The sequence below is a fragment of the Ambystoma mexicanum genome, chromosome 1p, assembly GCF_040938575.1.
Source record: "Ambystoma mexicanum isolate Mex_15411 chromosome 1p, UKY_AmexF1_1, whole genome shotgun sequence".
NCBI classification, from domain to species: domain Eukaryota; kingdom Metazoa; phylum Chordata; class Amphibia; order Caudata; family Ambystomatidae; genus Ambystoma; species Ambystoma mexicanum.
Genome location: NC_090921.1, coordinates 752,931,770 through 752,945,886, shown reverse-complemented (window position 1 = coordinate 752,945,886; position 14,117 = coordinate 752,931,770). Strand labels below are relative to the sequence as shown.

Here is a 14,117-nt window from a genome sequence, read left to right as displayed (position 1 = left end):
ACCAGTTGGCCTGTGGAGCCAAATGTAGCACCTGGTAGGTGTTGGTGTCAAGGCCACCAGGCTCTCAGAGGCTATAACCAGGAACTAACTAGCTCCCAACAATCTGAAGCCCTTGATTCACACAGGAATGTTTGTTCGCCATCAGTTGGACTGTGGGGACAAAAGTAGCTCCTAGAGCTGTTGATGCCAGGCTAAGGGGGCTCTTCTAGGCTCTAAGCACGAGCTTAATAGCTCCCAGCTCCCCTCAAATGCCCGAATCCTGAAAAGTAATACTAGGAAAGCTGAAGTATAATCAGTAACAAAAACATATTGAGAAGACACAAGCAAATGAGGTAAAAAGTGGTCAAACAAAGCACTATTTAAACAATACATATCAAAATGTGTTTGTAATTGAATCTTTAGAAATTATGACAATAAGCGACACTTGTACATAACAGCACAACAATAGTTACTATTGACTGAGTACTGCTTCTATGAGTATTCCTATTCATATCAAAAAAGTGGTAGATGGCAAATCGAAAAGCGGCTCGTGTGAAATGAGAAACTACAGAATGATCTGTGTAGCGCTATACAGATTGTGAAGGTTATCTAATAATGAAATGGAAGCATGATGGAACGACAAAGAGACTGTTCTAAAGAAATTAAATGGATGAAATATTGACTAGAGGAGAAATGACACAATCAAAAATCTGTAATTACATTTTCAAACCATACCAAGATTGATTTATGCACAGCATGAACGTTTCTCAAAGAGAATAAACACTGCATAGAAAAGAAATTGCATAACCAACAATGTATAATAAGAAAGGCTTCCAAGTAATATGGAGAGCGGTGTGTGTACAACAGTGGTCGAAGTGTATGAAAAGAAGTAGTGGAACTATGTTCCCTGCTGGCCTGCCCTGCTCCCCACAAACCTTCCACTGCTGATGTACAGCAAGAAAGACTTTCACAGGAGTAAAGCACAGACAAGAAACTACCGAAAAGAGGCATTTCTTTGGACAATAGTCTGTTGGGTAAAAACGATTAGGCATTATTGTTGGAATTAAAATAATGAAGAAAATAAAACATAATTAAATAAAAGAATAACTTCTATTGCACTTTAGTATGATAAATGCAATTTGACTGTTTTATATTAATTTCAGCGAGATTGCCTTGCCACCATCAGGGAGTTAGATCCCAGGTATGTTAACATGCACTGCAGTGTTTCAGCGAGATTGCCTTGCCACCACCAGGGAGTTAGATCCCAGGTATGTTAACATGCACTGCAGTGTTTCAGCGAGATTGCCTTGCCACCACCAGGGAGTTAGATCCCAGGTATGTTAACATGCACTGCAGTGTTTCAGCGAGATTGCCTTGCCACCATCAGGGAGTTAGATCCCAGGTATGTTAACATGCACTGCAGTGTTTCAGCGAGATTGCCTTGCCACCATCAGGGAGTTAGATCCCAGGTATGTTAACATGCACTGCAGTGTGTTTCAGTGGTAGACGTGTACCAAAAAACGTAGTGGAACTGTGACCCCAGCAGGGGACCCAGTAGGCAGGAAGGGAGCAACATGCAACACATTTGTCATTGGTTGCAACCATGTTGGTTGACCAGGGGAGTTGGTAGGTCTGGAAAAGACCCGGGGCTATGCTGATGTCGGAGCTGTTGGGACTGGGGGCTAGCTGGCCTTTTGGCTGTAGCTCCTGAGATTCTATCCGGGGCTACAACCAAAAGATCAGGGGCTAATACCCCCTTAGCCCCCCCCTAGCAACGCCCCTATGGTTGACAGTCAATCATGTCGAAACAGATTTCAGTTTAGCCTTAACTGCTATTGAATGGTAAAGTAGAGACGTGTGATTTAACTTCACAAAGAACTGTTCCGGAATAATTTAAATGGTTACAAAATGTAGTGTAGCTGTTTACAGTAAGAAATAAAAGTAGTGGAACGCTGCTCCCGACCGTTCCCGCTCACTTCCACCACTGGTGTGTTTTGAATGAGGCTCAGGGCTGCTGGGACTAATTTAACTCAAGCAGACTGTGCTGGGTATCGAATCATATTTCCATTCGCGTCATAAAACATCTTCAAATAAAAAAGGGGTGCAAATAGCTGCATGATTTGAAGTGGTTTCCTTCGGGCAAATGTTTTTAAAAGGGAACCCCAGGTGCCTAGTTGCTATCCAGCTGCTGCCCGTGCATATATGAAGTACATGTTACTTTGTATGTGAAATGTGGCCAAACCACACCTTAGTGGCAGGGGTGTCTTTAGACGTGGCACGGCAGAAGTATGCAGGATTCACTGCATGCGTAGCAGTGTATATGTTACAAATGCACAAGGCCAGAGCCCAGCACTAGTGTCATCACTGACATTCTCTTATTAGCCTCAGAGCAGATGTGGAAAGTGTGTCTGTTTCAGGACTCTGCACTTTCCTAAAGAGAATCCACCTGCATTTTGCGTGGCAAAAATCAAAATATCTCAGGATATTACTCCCTTTCCAATGGTTTTCTGTCACAGGAAGACGTAGGGAGGATGCAGAAGTGGATACCAAGTAGAGATTGGGTGACAATACTTCCTGAGGAGGGTTAGAGTAGGGAGAACAGGGTCCCTAGGAACAACTCAACATGCTACACGGTCAAACTGTGATTGCTAGGCGCCAGGCACGTGAATTACATTGTAAATCAGTAAGCAAAATCATGGTTGGGCACTAATAGCATTGGGCACTAGGTGGCGAAATCACAGTAGGACACTAGTTAGAAAAATAACTCTGGGGCACACCGGGAGCAAAGCAACACGACAATTCGAGTGGGACACATGAGGCAAATCCCCAGAGATTCACGGGGGGGTGGGTGGGGGTCATCTGGAAAGCAACCTAAGATAAGGTGGAAAGTGGAACAGTGAACAGGTTAGCGAGGGGTGCTACCGATCAAGCCACATTCAGCAAGGCATGTTAAGGGCATGACTAGGCATAAAAAGGCATAAAGAATTAACAAGGCAAGACAGCCCAGTGCATGTTAGAGCGGGTGGGTGTGTTATGCTTACTTAGTGAAACGTCACTGGAAAAATGTGTTCTTACGGTGTTAAACAAAACATTACGAGTACGGTGGTAGGCGTGCCGGTAAAACCGACAGGCTGCCGCCAGACCTGTGGGGATCTACCGACTCCAGACTTGCCGGAATCACTGGGTGGTCCGGTGACACCGGCACCATGCGGTAATGGTGCCGGTGTTTCCACGTCTGTGTGCGGCCGGTGGCGTTATGCCCGCCAGGTCAGACCAGGCAGGTGTAACACCACACGGCCACATAACTCAGAGTTAGCCTGTCCGGAAAACGGTGCCCATAAGGTTTTACCGGCACCATTAAATCCGGACCGGCTGACGGTACGGTTTTACCGGCACCGTTAAATCCAGACCGGCTAACTCGTAATGAGGCCCAAGATGTTCCTTTGTTCAGTGATTTAATGTAGGTTGTTATGGGATAGCAGAGAACCAGAATATCCCCTAACCAACCATACTTTGTAGGTAAGGCGTGTGACTTGGGGCCTGTTGCTCTGTCCAGTTGCACTGCCACGGGGGAAAATGGGGAAGAGCTATAGAAGGAGGACGGGCATTGGCTCGGGGAGAGGACGGGGAAGAAAGATGGGAAGAATAGTGTAGGGGGAAGGAAGGGGTGATGGAGGTCTAATGGGGGAGTTGATGAATACATTGTTTAGTACATTTGTTAATGGTTTGTAGTCTGTAAGGCCAAGGAGTCAGGTTGGCGTGGTTTGTAACCTGTGGCCTGTCACATTAAAGCAACCTTTCCCTCTGTAAACGAGTCTGGTTGTTTTTGTGTAGTCTAGCCGTCCCGGGGGACATGCGTATGCATTCCCCCAGGGGAATTTGGACAGGAGGTGAGTTGTCTCCAGGGACCAGAGTGCTCTGCTGCCCTATAAGAAGGGCCGGGGAAGGTTTGGGAACAAACACCTATTAGTGAGACCATAGCGAGTTCCCCGCCCACTCGGTTTTTTAAAGCCCCCTTTTAAAGGTGTTTTTTTTCTGGCTTCTGAAAGTAGAAAATGGAGTCAGCGGAAAAGGGATAGTTGGTGCCCTTTTTGTGACAGGCTGGGGCAGTAGCGTGTATGGTAATATATGAGGAATGTTATGTGTGGCTGCTGTGGCAGGGCAGCCGTGGGGCGGTGTGGCAGGTCAGCCGCGGGGCGGTGTGGCTGAGAGGAGGTGGAAGGAGGACATGTAATGTGGGGCGGGAAGAGTGGGATGGGAGCCGGGGACATGGTCCTTTGGAGGATGGTTGGGAGAAGCCGAGAGGGTTATTAGCGGCGTAAAGGAGGGGGTTAGCTGTCTGCAGGGACGGCTAGCCCGGCGGGTGGGGGGTGCAAGCATGGGGAAGCGGTATGGAAGAAGTATGGGCATTGGCTCGGGGAACATGGGGTGGAAAGGTGGGAAGGGTGAGGGGAGGACCTAAGGGAGAAGGAGCCGGGTTTGCGTAGTTTGTAAGCTATAGCCTGGCACATTAAAGCAAACGTTTTCACTATAAGCGAGTCTGGTTGTTTTTGTGCAGTCTAACCCAATGCGGAAGTCTGATGGATGATCACACTGCCCGCAACGCCACCTTCCCAATGCCAGAGCCTCACACCGCCCACCAGTGGCAACTTGCCACACTCTCCACGGGAAGGTACTGTCCCTGTGGCAGGCAGTGTGACAAGCTGGAACAACCAGCTCGCTACCAGTGGCCGCCTTTCGCAGTGGCCCCCAGCCGCAATCCCATTCTCTCTCTGGAGTCCATGTAATGTGCTCGGTGGCGTTATATGGCAAAAACGAAGGCGTCTGGTTATCTCCTGACGAGTCCCGGGAGCCTAATGCAAGGCCCTTACCGACAAACCTCGGAGTTAGGGTACTGTGCGTCTGGGGTTGGGGGGTACACCCCTTCCCCCAGCACCTAAAAATCTCCAATCTTCCTCCAGGAATTGGCAGGCGGGGTCAATACAGCGTGGAAGCGTTTGGTCCTAGTCCTGTGTGCGCGTGTGTGAGGCGGGGTGTGTGGGGGGAGGGGGGCAATAGGGGGTGGTGGTAATGGGCTGCGTGTATCCGTTTCCCCACGAAGGTATATCTCCCAAAAGGTGCAGATTCTCCAGGAAAGGCTGGCACGCGTGTTCAAGTCGGGCACAGACTGATTGCGCGGGAGAAGGCAGAATGCCCAGGAACGAGAGACATTCCAGAATGGACGCGATTCTCCCCAGGAGGGATCTATTTCTTGGGGTTGTGGGGGGAAGAGGGGGTGTGGGTCCGGTGGCAGCGGGTTACCCTGAAGCGGCGGGTCAGCGTAAGGCTCGCGTCACTCGATGGCAGACAGAAGAGACCGGATAAAAAGCATGCGCCTTACCTTGCAGCAGCAGCGGGAGCAGCAGCAGGCTGGCAGGCAGCCACGGGCGCCCGGGCACCCCCATCAGCAGGTGCTGCGGCCGGGTGGGCAGGAGGCTGTGGAGAGCAGGAGACCACTGTCAGTGTGTGGGTGGGAGGGCACTGTGTCACCGCAGACGGAAGGGACAACAGCCACCGAGCAGGGGAGGGGCCCGGCTGTCACCGAAGGCATGCACTGCCTGGTGTGTGTGTGTGTGTGTGTGTGTGTGTGCGTGTTCCTTTGCCTGTGTATGAACATGCATGTGCGTGGTTCAATACTTTGAAGCAGCGATATTTGTGTGCATGTGTTATGTTAAAATGATTGTATCCGGTTTGTATGTGTTTAAATGTGCGTTAACAGTGTGTGGGGAGTTAACGTGCAAACGTGCGTGTGTACGCCTGTCTCGGTGAATGTATGACTGTTTCCGTGTTTATGTCCGACTCTCCTCCACATCAGTATTTGTGTCTCAACTGTTGGCATCTGAACCAGTAGACAAGTGTCTCTCTCTCTCTCTCTCTCTCTCTCTTTTTACACCCGTAGCCAATCCCTGGCCCCCACTCCGATTTCCTTGCACTCCCGCCCAAACCCGGACACTCCCCAATCTATCGCTCTCTCCCACTCCCTGGCACTCCCCCAAACCTCAGTACGGTCTCCCAATCGCCTGCACTCCCAAGCACTCCCTGCCAATCCCTTGCACACTCTCCCAATTCCTTGCACTCTTCCCTGCCCCACCCTCTCGCCTCCAAACCCTGGCCCTCTCCCCAATCTATCACTCTCTCCCAGTCCCTGGAATCCTTCCCCAATGTCTGCCTCGACCCCAGCTCCATCTCCCATTCCCTGGCACTCCCCACTTCACAGTACTGTCTCCCAATCGCCTGCACTCCCAAGCACTCTCTGGCTGGCACTCTCCTCCAAACCCAGATACTCCCCAATCTATCGCTCTATCCCACTCCCTGTCACACACCCAATTCACAGTACTGTCTACCAATCCCTGGCACTCCCCAGCACTCTCTGGCTGGCACTCTCCTCCAAACCCAGACACTCCCCAATCTATCGCTCTCTCCCACTCCCTGTCACACACCCAATTCACAGTACTGTCTCCCATTCCCTGGCACTCCCCAGCACTCTCTGGCAATCCCTTGCACCCTCTCCCAATTCCTTGCACTCTCCCCTATGCCCTGGCACCCTCCTGCTCCCAAACCCTGGCACTCTCCCCCAATCTATCGCTCTCTCCCACTCCCTGTCACACACCCAATTCACAGTACTGTCTGCCAATCGCCTGCACTCCCAAGCACTCTCTGGCTGGCACTCTCCTCCAAACCCAGACACTCCCCAATCTATCGCTCTCTCCCACTCCCTGCCACACACCCAATTCACAGTACTGTCTCCCAATCGCCTGCACTCCCAAGCACTCTCTGGCTGGCACTCTCCTCCAAACCCAGACACTCCCCAATCTATCGCTCTCTCCCACTCCCTGCCACACACCCAATTCACAGTACTGTCTCCCATTCCCTGGCACTCCCCAGCACTCTCTGGCAATCCCTTGCACCCTCTCCCAATTCCTTGCACTCTCCCCTATGCCCTGGCACCCTCCTGCCCCCAAACCCTGGCACTCTCCTCCAAGCTATCGCTCTCTTTCACTCCCTGGCACTTTCCCAACCCACAGTACTGTCTCCCAATCGCCTGCACTCCCAAGCACTCTCTGGCTGGCACTTTCCTCCAAACCCAGACACTCCCCAATCTATCGCTCTCTCCCACTCCCTGTCACACACCCAATTCACAGTACTGTCTCCCAATCGCCTGCACTCCCAAGCACGCTCTGCCAATCACTGGCACCCTCTCTCAATTCCTTGCACTGTCCCTTATGCCGTGGCACACCCCTTCACCCAAAACCGTGGCACTCTCCCCCACGCTATCACCCTCTCCCAGTCCCTAGAACTCTTCCGCAATGTCTGGCTCGCCCCATCTCCAGCTCCTTCTCCCATTCCCTGCCACTCCCCAATCCACAGTACTGTCTGCCAATCGCCTGCACTCCAAAGCACTCTGCCTGGCACTCTCCCCCAAACCCAGACACTCCCCCAATCTATCGCTCTCTCCCACTCCCTGTCACACACCCACTTCACAGTACTATCTCCCAATCCCTGGCACTCCCCAGCACTCTCTGGCAATCCCTTGCACCCTCTCCCAATTTCTGGCACCCTTCCTGCATCCTGGGCACTCTCCCAATCGATGCCTCTCTCGGAATCCCTGGCACTGTCTCAGTCCCTAGCTGGCACATCTTTCCGATCGCTGGTACTCTCGTGCAGTCTGACTACCCCTTACAATCATTGGTGGCGTCTCAGCCTCCGACATGCTCAATGGCTGCACTCCTTTGCTCAACGGCACTCACTCCCACTCTCGGGGATGGTCGTTTCCGGGTTCCGGTGACGCTGTCTCACAATCCAGGTCACTCTGCGGGGTTTGGAATGTCCCTCCCGCCCCCGTACTTCCCTCACTCTGGGGCACCCTCCCAATCCCGGACATTCCTGTATATCTCCCATACATACCCCCGCCCCCACCTGTACCCGACTATCACTGCCAGTCTCAGCCGATGTCGACAATCGCTGGCACGGTCTCTCAATCACTCATGCCCAGTCTGTGCCACACTTCCCCAATCTCTGATGCCTTCCCAAACTCAAGGAGGCGCCCCCCCCTCTGTCTGGAACTCTAGCCTGACTCCGGGGGCTTTCTTCCTTCTATCCCACCGCCCCCGTCTCTAGGACACCTCCCAACCAACCTGGGGGACCCTCGCAATCTGCCCCTCCCATTCGCTAAACCGCTCCCCCAATCTTTGGCACTTTTACAATCCCTGGTCCCTTCACATTCCCCAAATCCCTTCTCATCTGCGAAACTCATCACATCTCCCCCGGTCTTTCTCTTGGGATCGTAGCCAGTTACCACCCCAGTCCCTCGGCCCACCCACCGCACGCGCAAGTACCTCTCTTCCGTCTAGCTTCGGGTCCTTCCCATGCAGATGTGTCCAGCAGGTGGGAGAGCTGCACTGGATCAGGCAGCAGGAGATCGGACGATGTGCACTGGTTCCAGCTGCATGGGATGGGGAGAGATGTTCTGGGGCAGGGAACAGGGGATGGGGAGAGATGTACTGGAGCAGGGAAAAGGGGATGAGGAGAGATGTTCTGGGGCAGGGAACGGGATGGGGAGAGATGTACTGGTTCAGGGAGCAGGGGATGGGGAGAGATGTTCTGGGGCAGGGAACAGGGGATGGGGAGAGATGTACTGGGGCAGGGAACAGGGGATGGGGAGAGATGTACTGGGGCAGGGAACAGGGGATGGGGAGAGATGTACTGGTTCAGGGAGCAGGGGATGGGGAGAGATGTTCTGGTTCAGGGAGCAGGGGATGGCGAGAGATGTTCTGGGGCAGGGAACGGGATGGGGAGAGATGTACTGGTTCAGTGAGCAGGGGATGGGGAGAGATGTTCTGGGGCAGGGAACGGGATGGGGAGAGATGTACTGGTTCAGGGAGCAGGGGATAGGGAGAGATGTTCTGGTTCAGGGAATGGGGAGAGATGTACTGGGGCAGGGAACATGGGATGGGGAGAGATGTGCGGGGGCAGGGAACAGGGGATGGGGAGAGATGTACTGGGGCAGGGAACAGGGGATGGGGAGGGATGTACTGGCCCAGGGAACGGGATGGGGAGAGATGTTCTGCTTCAGGCAGCAATGAGTGGGGAGAGATGTACTGGTTCAGGGAGCAGAGGGTGGGGAGAGATGTACTAGTTCAGGGAGCAGAGGTTGGGGAGAGATGTACTAGTTCAGGGAGCAGCGGGTGGGGAGAGATGTACTAGTTCAGGGAGCAGGGGATGGGGAGAGATGTGCTGGCTTAGGGAACGGGCTGGGAGGAGAGATGTACTGGTTCAGGGATCAGGGGAATAATAGAGGTGTACCGTTTCAGGCTGCATGGGATGGGAGAGATACTTGTCCAGGCAGCAGTATTCAGGGCTGAGGGGGGACACTGGTCCAGGCAGCCGGAGTCAGGGCTGAGGGGGGACACGGGTCCAGGCAGCCGGAGTCAGGCCTGAGGGGGGACACGGGTCCAGGCAGCCGGAGTCAGGCCTGAGGGGGGACACTGGTCCAGGCAGCCGGAGGCAGGGATGAGGGGGGACACGGGTCCAGGCAGCCGGAGTCAGGGCTGAGGGGGGACACTGGTCCAGGCAGCCGGAGGCAGTGCTGAGGGGGGACACGGGTCCAGGCAGCCGGAGGGGGGACACGGGTCCAGGCAGCCGGAGTCAGGGCTGAGGGGGGACACTGGTCCAGGCAGCCGGAGGCAGTGCTGAGGGGGGACACGGGTCCAGGCAGCCGGAGTCAGGGCTGAGGGGCGACACGGGTCCAGGCAGCAGGAGTTGGGGAGACGCGGTGCTCCGGGCAGCAGCAGGCGGGCCTGGCGTCCTTATTGCAGAAGCATCGGAAGGGGAGATGCAGAGACCCGGGCGGCGAGTGATGTGGGAAGAGGCGTCTGCGGGCTGGAGGCACTGGGGCGGGACAGGCTGCTGGAGCTCGCAGGAGGCGAGAGGCGCTGCTACTGCAGCAGCCAGCGGGATCTGGACTCACTGCTCGGCAAGTTGCGAGTAATAAAGGGAAGTGAGAAAAGCCATGGCCAGCTCAGCATCGGCCTCCCTGATTTACTGCAGCTCCTGGAGCAGACGTGGGTGGCGGGGAGGGGAGAGCGAGGGGGCTGCCTGCGCTTTAGGAGAGGTGGAATTAACAGCGGCTCCTTCCTTCCTAGGAACAGGGACCGTTTATTTCACCTTTTCTAATACATTTCTGCGCGGCAGCACGACTGCAAGCAGCAGCCGGCCTATTACCAGGACCAGTACACCAGCCATCCTGCTACTGGGACCGGTGCATCAGCCAGCCACCAGGCCAGTACATCAGTCTACTACCGGGATCAGCACATCAGCATTCTACTGGGACCAGTCTATCAGCCAGCTACCAGGCCAGTTAATCGGCCTGCTACCGGGACCAGTACCTCAGCCTGCTACCGGCAGCAGTATAACAGCCTCCTACTGAGGCACGTGCATCAGCTTACTACCAGGGCCAGTACACCAGTCAGCCTGCTACTGGGAACAATCCATCAGCCAGCTACCAGGGTCAGTACATCAGCCTGCTACTGGGGCCAGTACCTCAGCCTGCTACCGGGACCAGTAGATGAGCCTCTTATCAGGACCCGTAGATGAGCCTGCTACCGGGACCAGTACATCAGCCTGCTGCCGGGACCAATACCCCAGCCTGCTACCGGGTTCAGTACATCAGCCTGCTACTGGGACTGGTATATCAGCCTGTTACCGGGACCTGTATATCAGCCTGCTTCTGGGACCATTACATCAGCCTGCCTGATACTGGGACCAGTACATCAGCCAACCTACTACTGGGGCGGGTACATCAGCCTGCCAGCTACCGGGACCGATACATCAGTCAGCCTGCTCCCGGGACTAGTACATCAGCCAGCCTGCTATCGGGACGGTACATCAGCCAGGCTGCTACCAGGACATGAGCCAGCCTGCTACCGGGACTGGTACATCAGCCAGGCTACTACCAGGACCGGTACATCAGCCAGGCTGCTACCGGGACATCAGCCAGCCTGCTACCGGGACTGGTACATCAGCCAGCCTGCTACCGGGACTGGTACATCAGCCAGGCTGCTACCGGTACGTCAGCCAGCCTTCTACCAGGACCGGTACATCAGCCAGCCTGCTACCAGGACCGGTACTTCAGCCAGCCTGCTACCAGGACCGGTAAATCAGCCAGCCTGCTCCCGGGACGGTACATCATCCAGGCTGCTACCGGGACATCAGCCAGCCTGCTACCAGGACCGGGACATCAGCCAGCCTGCTACCGCGACTGGTACATTAGCCAGGCTGCTACCGGGACATCAGCCAGCCTGCTACCGGGACCGGGACATCAGCCAGGCTGCTCCCGGGACAGGGAGCGGAGCAATAGCCCAGCCTGTTGTTACGGCAACAATTCCGTCTCCTTCTGATCCCAGACTCTGACCCTGACCCCGATGTGGTGGAGTCAACACCTCTTTTTCTTGCTGGTACCAGTTTTTCCGCCTCCTTATGGGACCAGCATTTCAGCATCTGCTGGGATTAAGTGTTCCATCCTCTGTGGGGACTGGTGCCTAACCCCCTTGTGAGAAGAATATGCCAGGCCTCTGCTGGATCAGCTTCTGGTGGGACTGGTGTTCCAACTCGCTGGACACTTTAATTGGTGTCCACAACTATGGGCACACCTTTGTCGTGAAAAATCAGACAATATTTCAAAATTACAATTCAATTGAGTTAATTAATTATATGAATCCAAGTTTCTTCATAATAACACATTATTTCACAATTTATGGTTCTATCATCTTCTCCAATTTCAATTTGACAGGGTCCACCAATCCAGGCGTTTCAGGAGCAAACTCCCTTCTTCAGGAGTTATCTACAACATCAATTAAAAAGAACAATTTAGTATCGCACCACCATGAGTGGTGAAATATTCTGGAAATTAACGATATGTTGTATGCTTGACCTAATTACTTATACAATTCTATCCGCAGCATAGTCTATTTAAAAAAAAATAATACAATCCACTTCCTATGTTATATCATCATACTAATATCCCTAAAAATGGTACCTGAGTGGTATTCCAGAATCAATAAGACCACTACAGTGAAACACTAACAGATGTTAGATGGGGGCCTGCTATGGGCATCCAGCAGGCACCAGGGTGATATGGGGCACCAGCACATTAGGGGTCCAGTGCCTCTGGGGGTTGTCGGGGGACACCCGGTGTTTAGTGGGGGCGGGGCGGACCATGACCATGCTGATCCCTTGCCACCTTGCTGGCACGAGGGTCCCACGGCATCATGGCCTGCAGGCCTGTGGTCACACAGTGTGGGCCTGAAGGCCTAAATGAGAGACATACGGACCAGTCTTTCCTTTTTGGGAGTCTGGAGTCGCTCTGGTGCACGTGCCTGCAGGGGCTCCTTTACTAGCTTGAGCCATGATGGCCCATGTTAAAAGGGAAATACGCATGGGAGGGACACATTCCCTCAAAGTGATAACACACTTGGCAGGGTCACACACCACACTACTCCTTTTTCATAACAAACAAATGCTACTGAAACATAAATGATTCCCTCCCCCCGTTACAGAACAACATTACTTTGGCTATTTCAGCATTTAAGATCGAGAACAAATAGGATATGCCACTGCTACATACATGGGGCTCACATGGTTATAGACATACAACACGTCAACACACTTTACACATAACCCCCATGTAACAATCGCAGTTGGCACACCGCCATTGGAAAGTTGGCAGTTTGACCACATGTTACAAACCCTTTATTAACCTGGGGTCAGTGGAACGTCCACCACTGAATGACGCCATTGCTAGCTGCTGGCACCATTTAGAGCATGCCTCCAAACTTACGGGAATACAGCTTCACATCCATTTAACTGGGACCACTTTAAGCACATAATTTACATGCAAGCCCCCAGCACCTAAACACATGTATACTGAGACTTCTCCGAGCACTTGCAGGACTGCAGGAGACCAGTTCACTTCGCTTCAGTGTCCGTTCAGGATAGTCATTACCACAGGGGCAGGTCTGTTGATGTTACAGTCCAAAGGCCGGTAAAGCCGCACCTCGGGGCAGCCCGGCCCCATCCACTTGGTCCCATGATGCTCAGACAGGCAGCGAGTCGCGGGCAGCAGTGTGCCCAAGCTGCGCCAAGCTCAGGCTCATTCAGTCGGTTGATGTTGGGCAGTCAGCAAGGTGCGGGTAGGAAGGAGTCTAGGCTGCACCACATGATGTCGACAGGGCAGGGGTGTCTCTGTAGTGGGACACAGGGGCGTACAAGCACTTGTACAGAACTGCAACCCTCGCTGGCTCATAGCACTTCTTCGGGGTGGTGGGTTTAAGGGCTGCGAGGCGTTGTTTGGACAGACACAGATGGCAGGGTGTCTGGGCCACTTCTTCCCCTCCCCCAGGCAGGAGTCACTGCTTAGTACTGGGGCAGGTGATGTCCCAATTAGGGGGTGGCAGGAATCGTGCCCAGGGCCACATCAGCCTGGTCCATGGATGGCGGCCCAGCAGGGCGCACACCAGCGGCAGGGGGATGAGGCCACTTGCAAAGTTCTCTCCACCAGACATGAGTCCTGCTCATTGTTTCGCTCTTACGGTGGAGCTTGCCTGCAGCCTCCAGTTCCTGCCCTGTGGTACACTCTTCACCTGGTCTATAAAGGAGGTAGTCATCGTGACAGGTGTGGAAACCTGGAGCACCGAGCATGGATCTCTCCTATGCACCCAGTTGTTCGGATGAAGAGTCACTTGACATATTCAGGCCCTGCCACTACGAGCAGATGGAGTCTTGCACTGCTCCTTTATTCAGTCTGGTGCCTGGACTGAACTCATGTCCTTCTTTACATCGCACGGGCCAGCTGGTTCAAGACGTGCAGGGCCTGCATTGGGACCACGGTGGCTTTTCCTTTGTTACTGATCAGCTTCCTTCCTCGCACAGCCATTTGGTCTGGGACCTGCAGGGGCTATAGACGTTGTCTTTACTGTGCCCACTTAGAGCGCTTTACTTGCCCTGTGCTTCGACATGGAGCACTTCAAACATTCACCTCCTCCTGGCCCAGGGTATTTCGGTTTGATCTGGAACCATGACACAGTCCCGGGTTTCAGCGTGTT

At 53.7% G+C, this 14,117-nt stretch overlaps 1 protein-coding gene across 2 annotated transcripts in view; it reads right to left on the bottom strand.

The window, feature by feature from the left end:
- LOC138580207 (neuronal acetylcholine receptor subunit alpha-7-like) overlaps positions 1-10,042 on the bottom strand; it is a 233,929-nt gene extending 223,887 nt beyond the window's left edge. The window contains exons 1-2 of one of the 2 annotated variants that reach the window (XM_069650564.1): positions 8,355-10,042; positions 5,360-5,454 (exon numbers count right to left, since the gene is read on the bottom strand). In XM_069650564.1, coding sequence (XP_069506665.1) covers positions 5,360-5,423 — 64 coding nt within the window. In that variant the 5' untranslated portion in view covers positions 5,424-5,454; positions 8,355-10,042. Of the gene's footprint in view, positions 1-5,359; positions 5,613-8,354 lie in introns of those variants that run through there. The other variant, XM_069650570.1, reaches the window with a different exon arrangement.
- Positions 10,043-14,117: the final 4,075 nt, after the last annotated feature.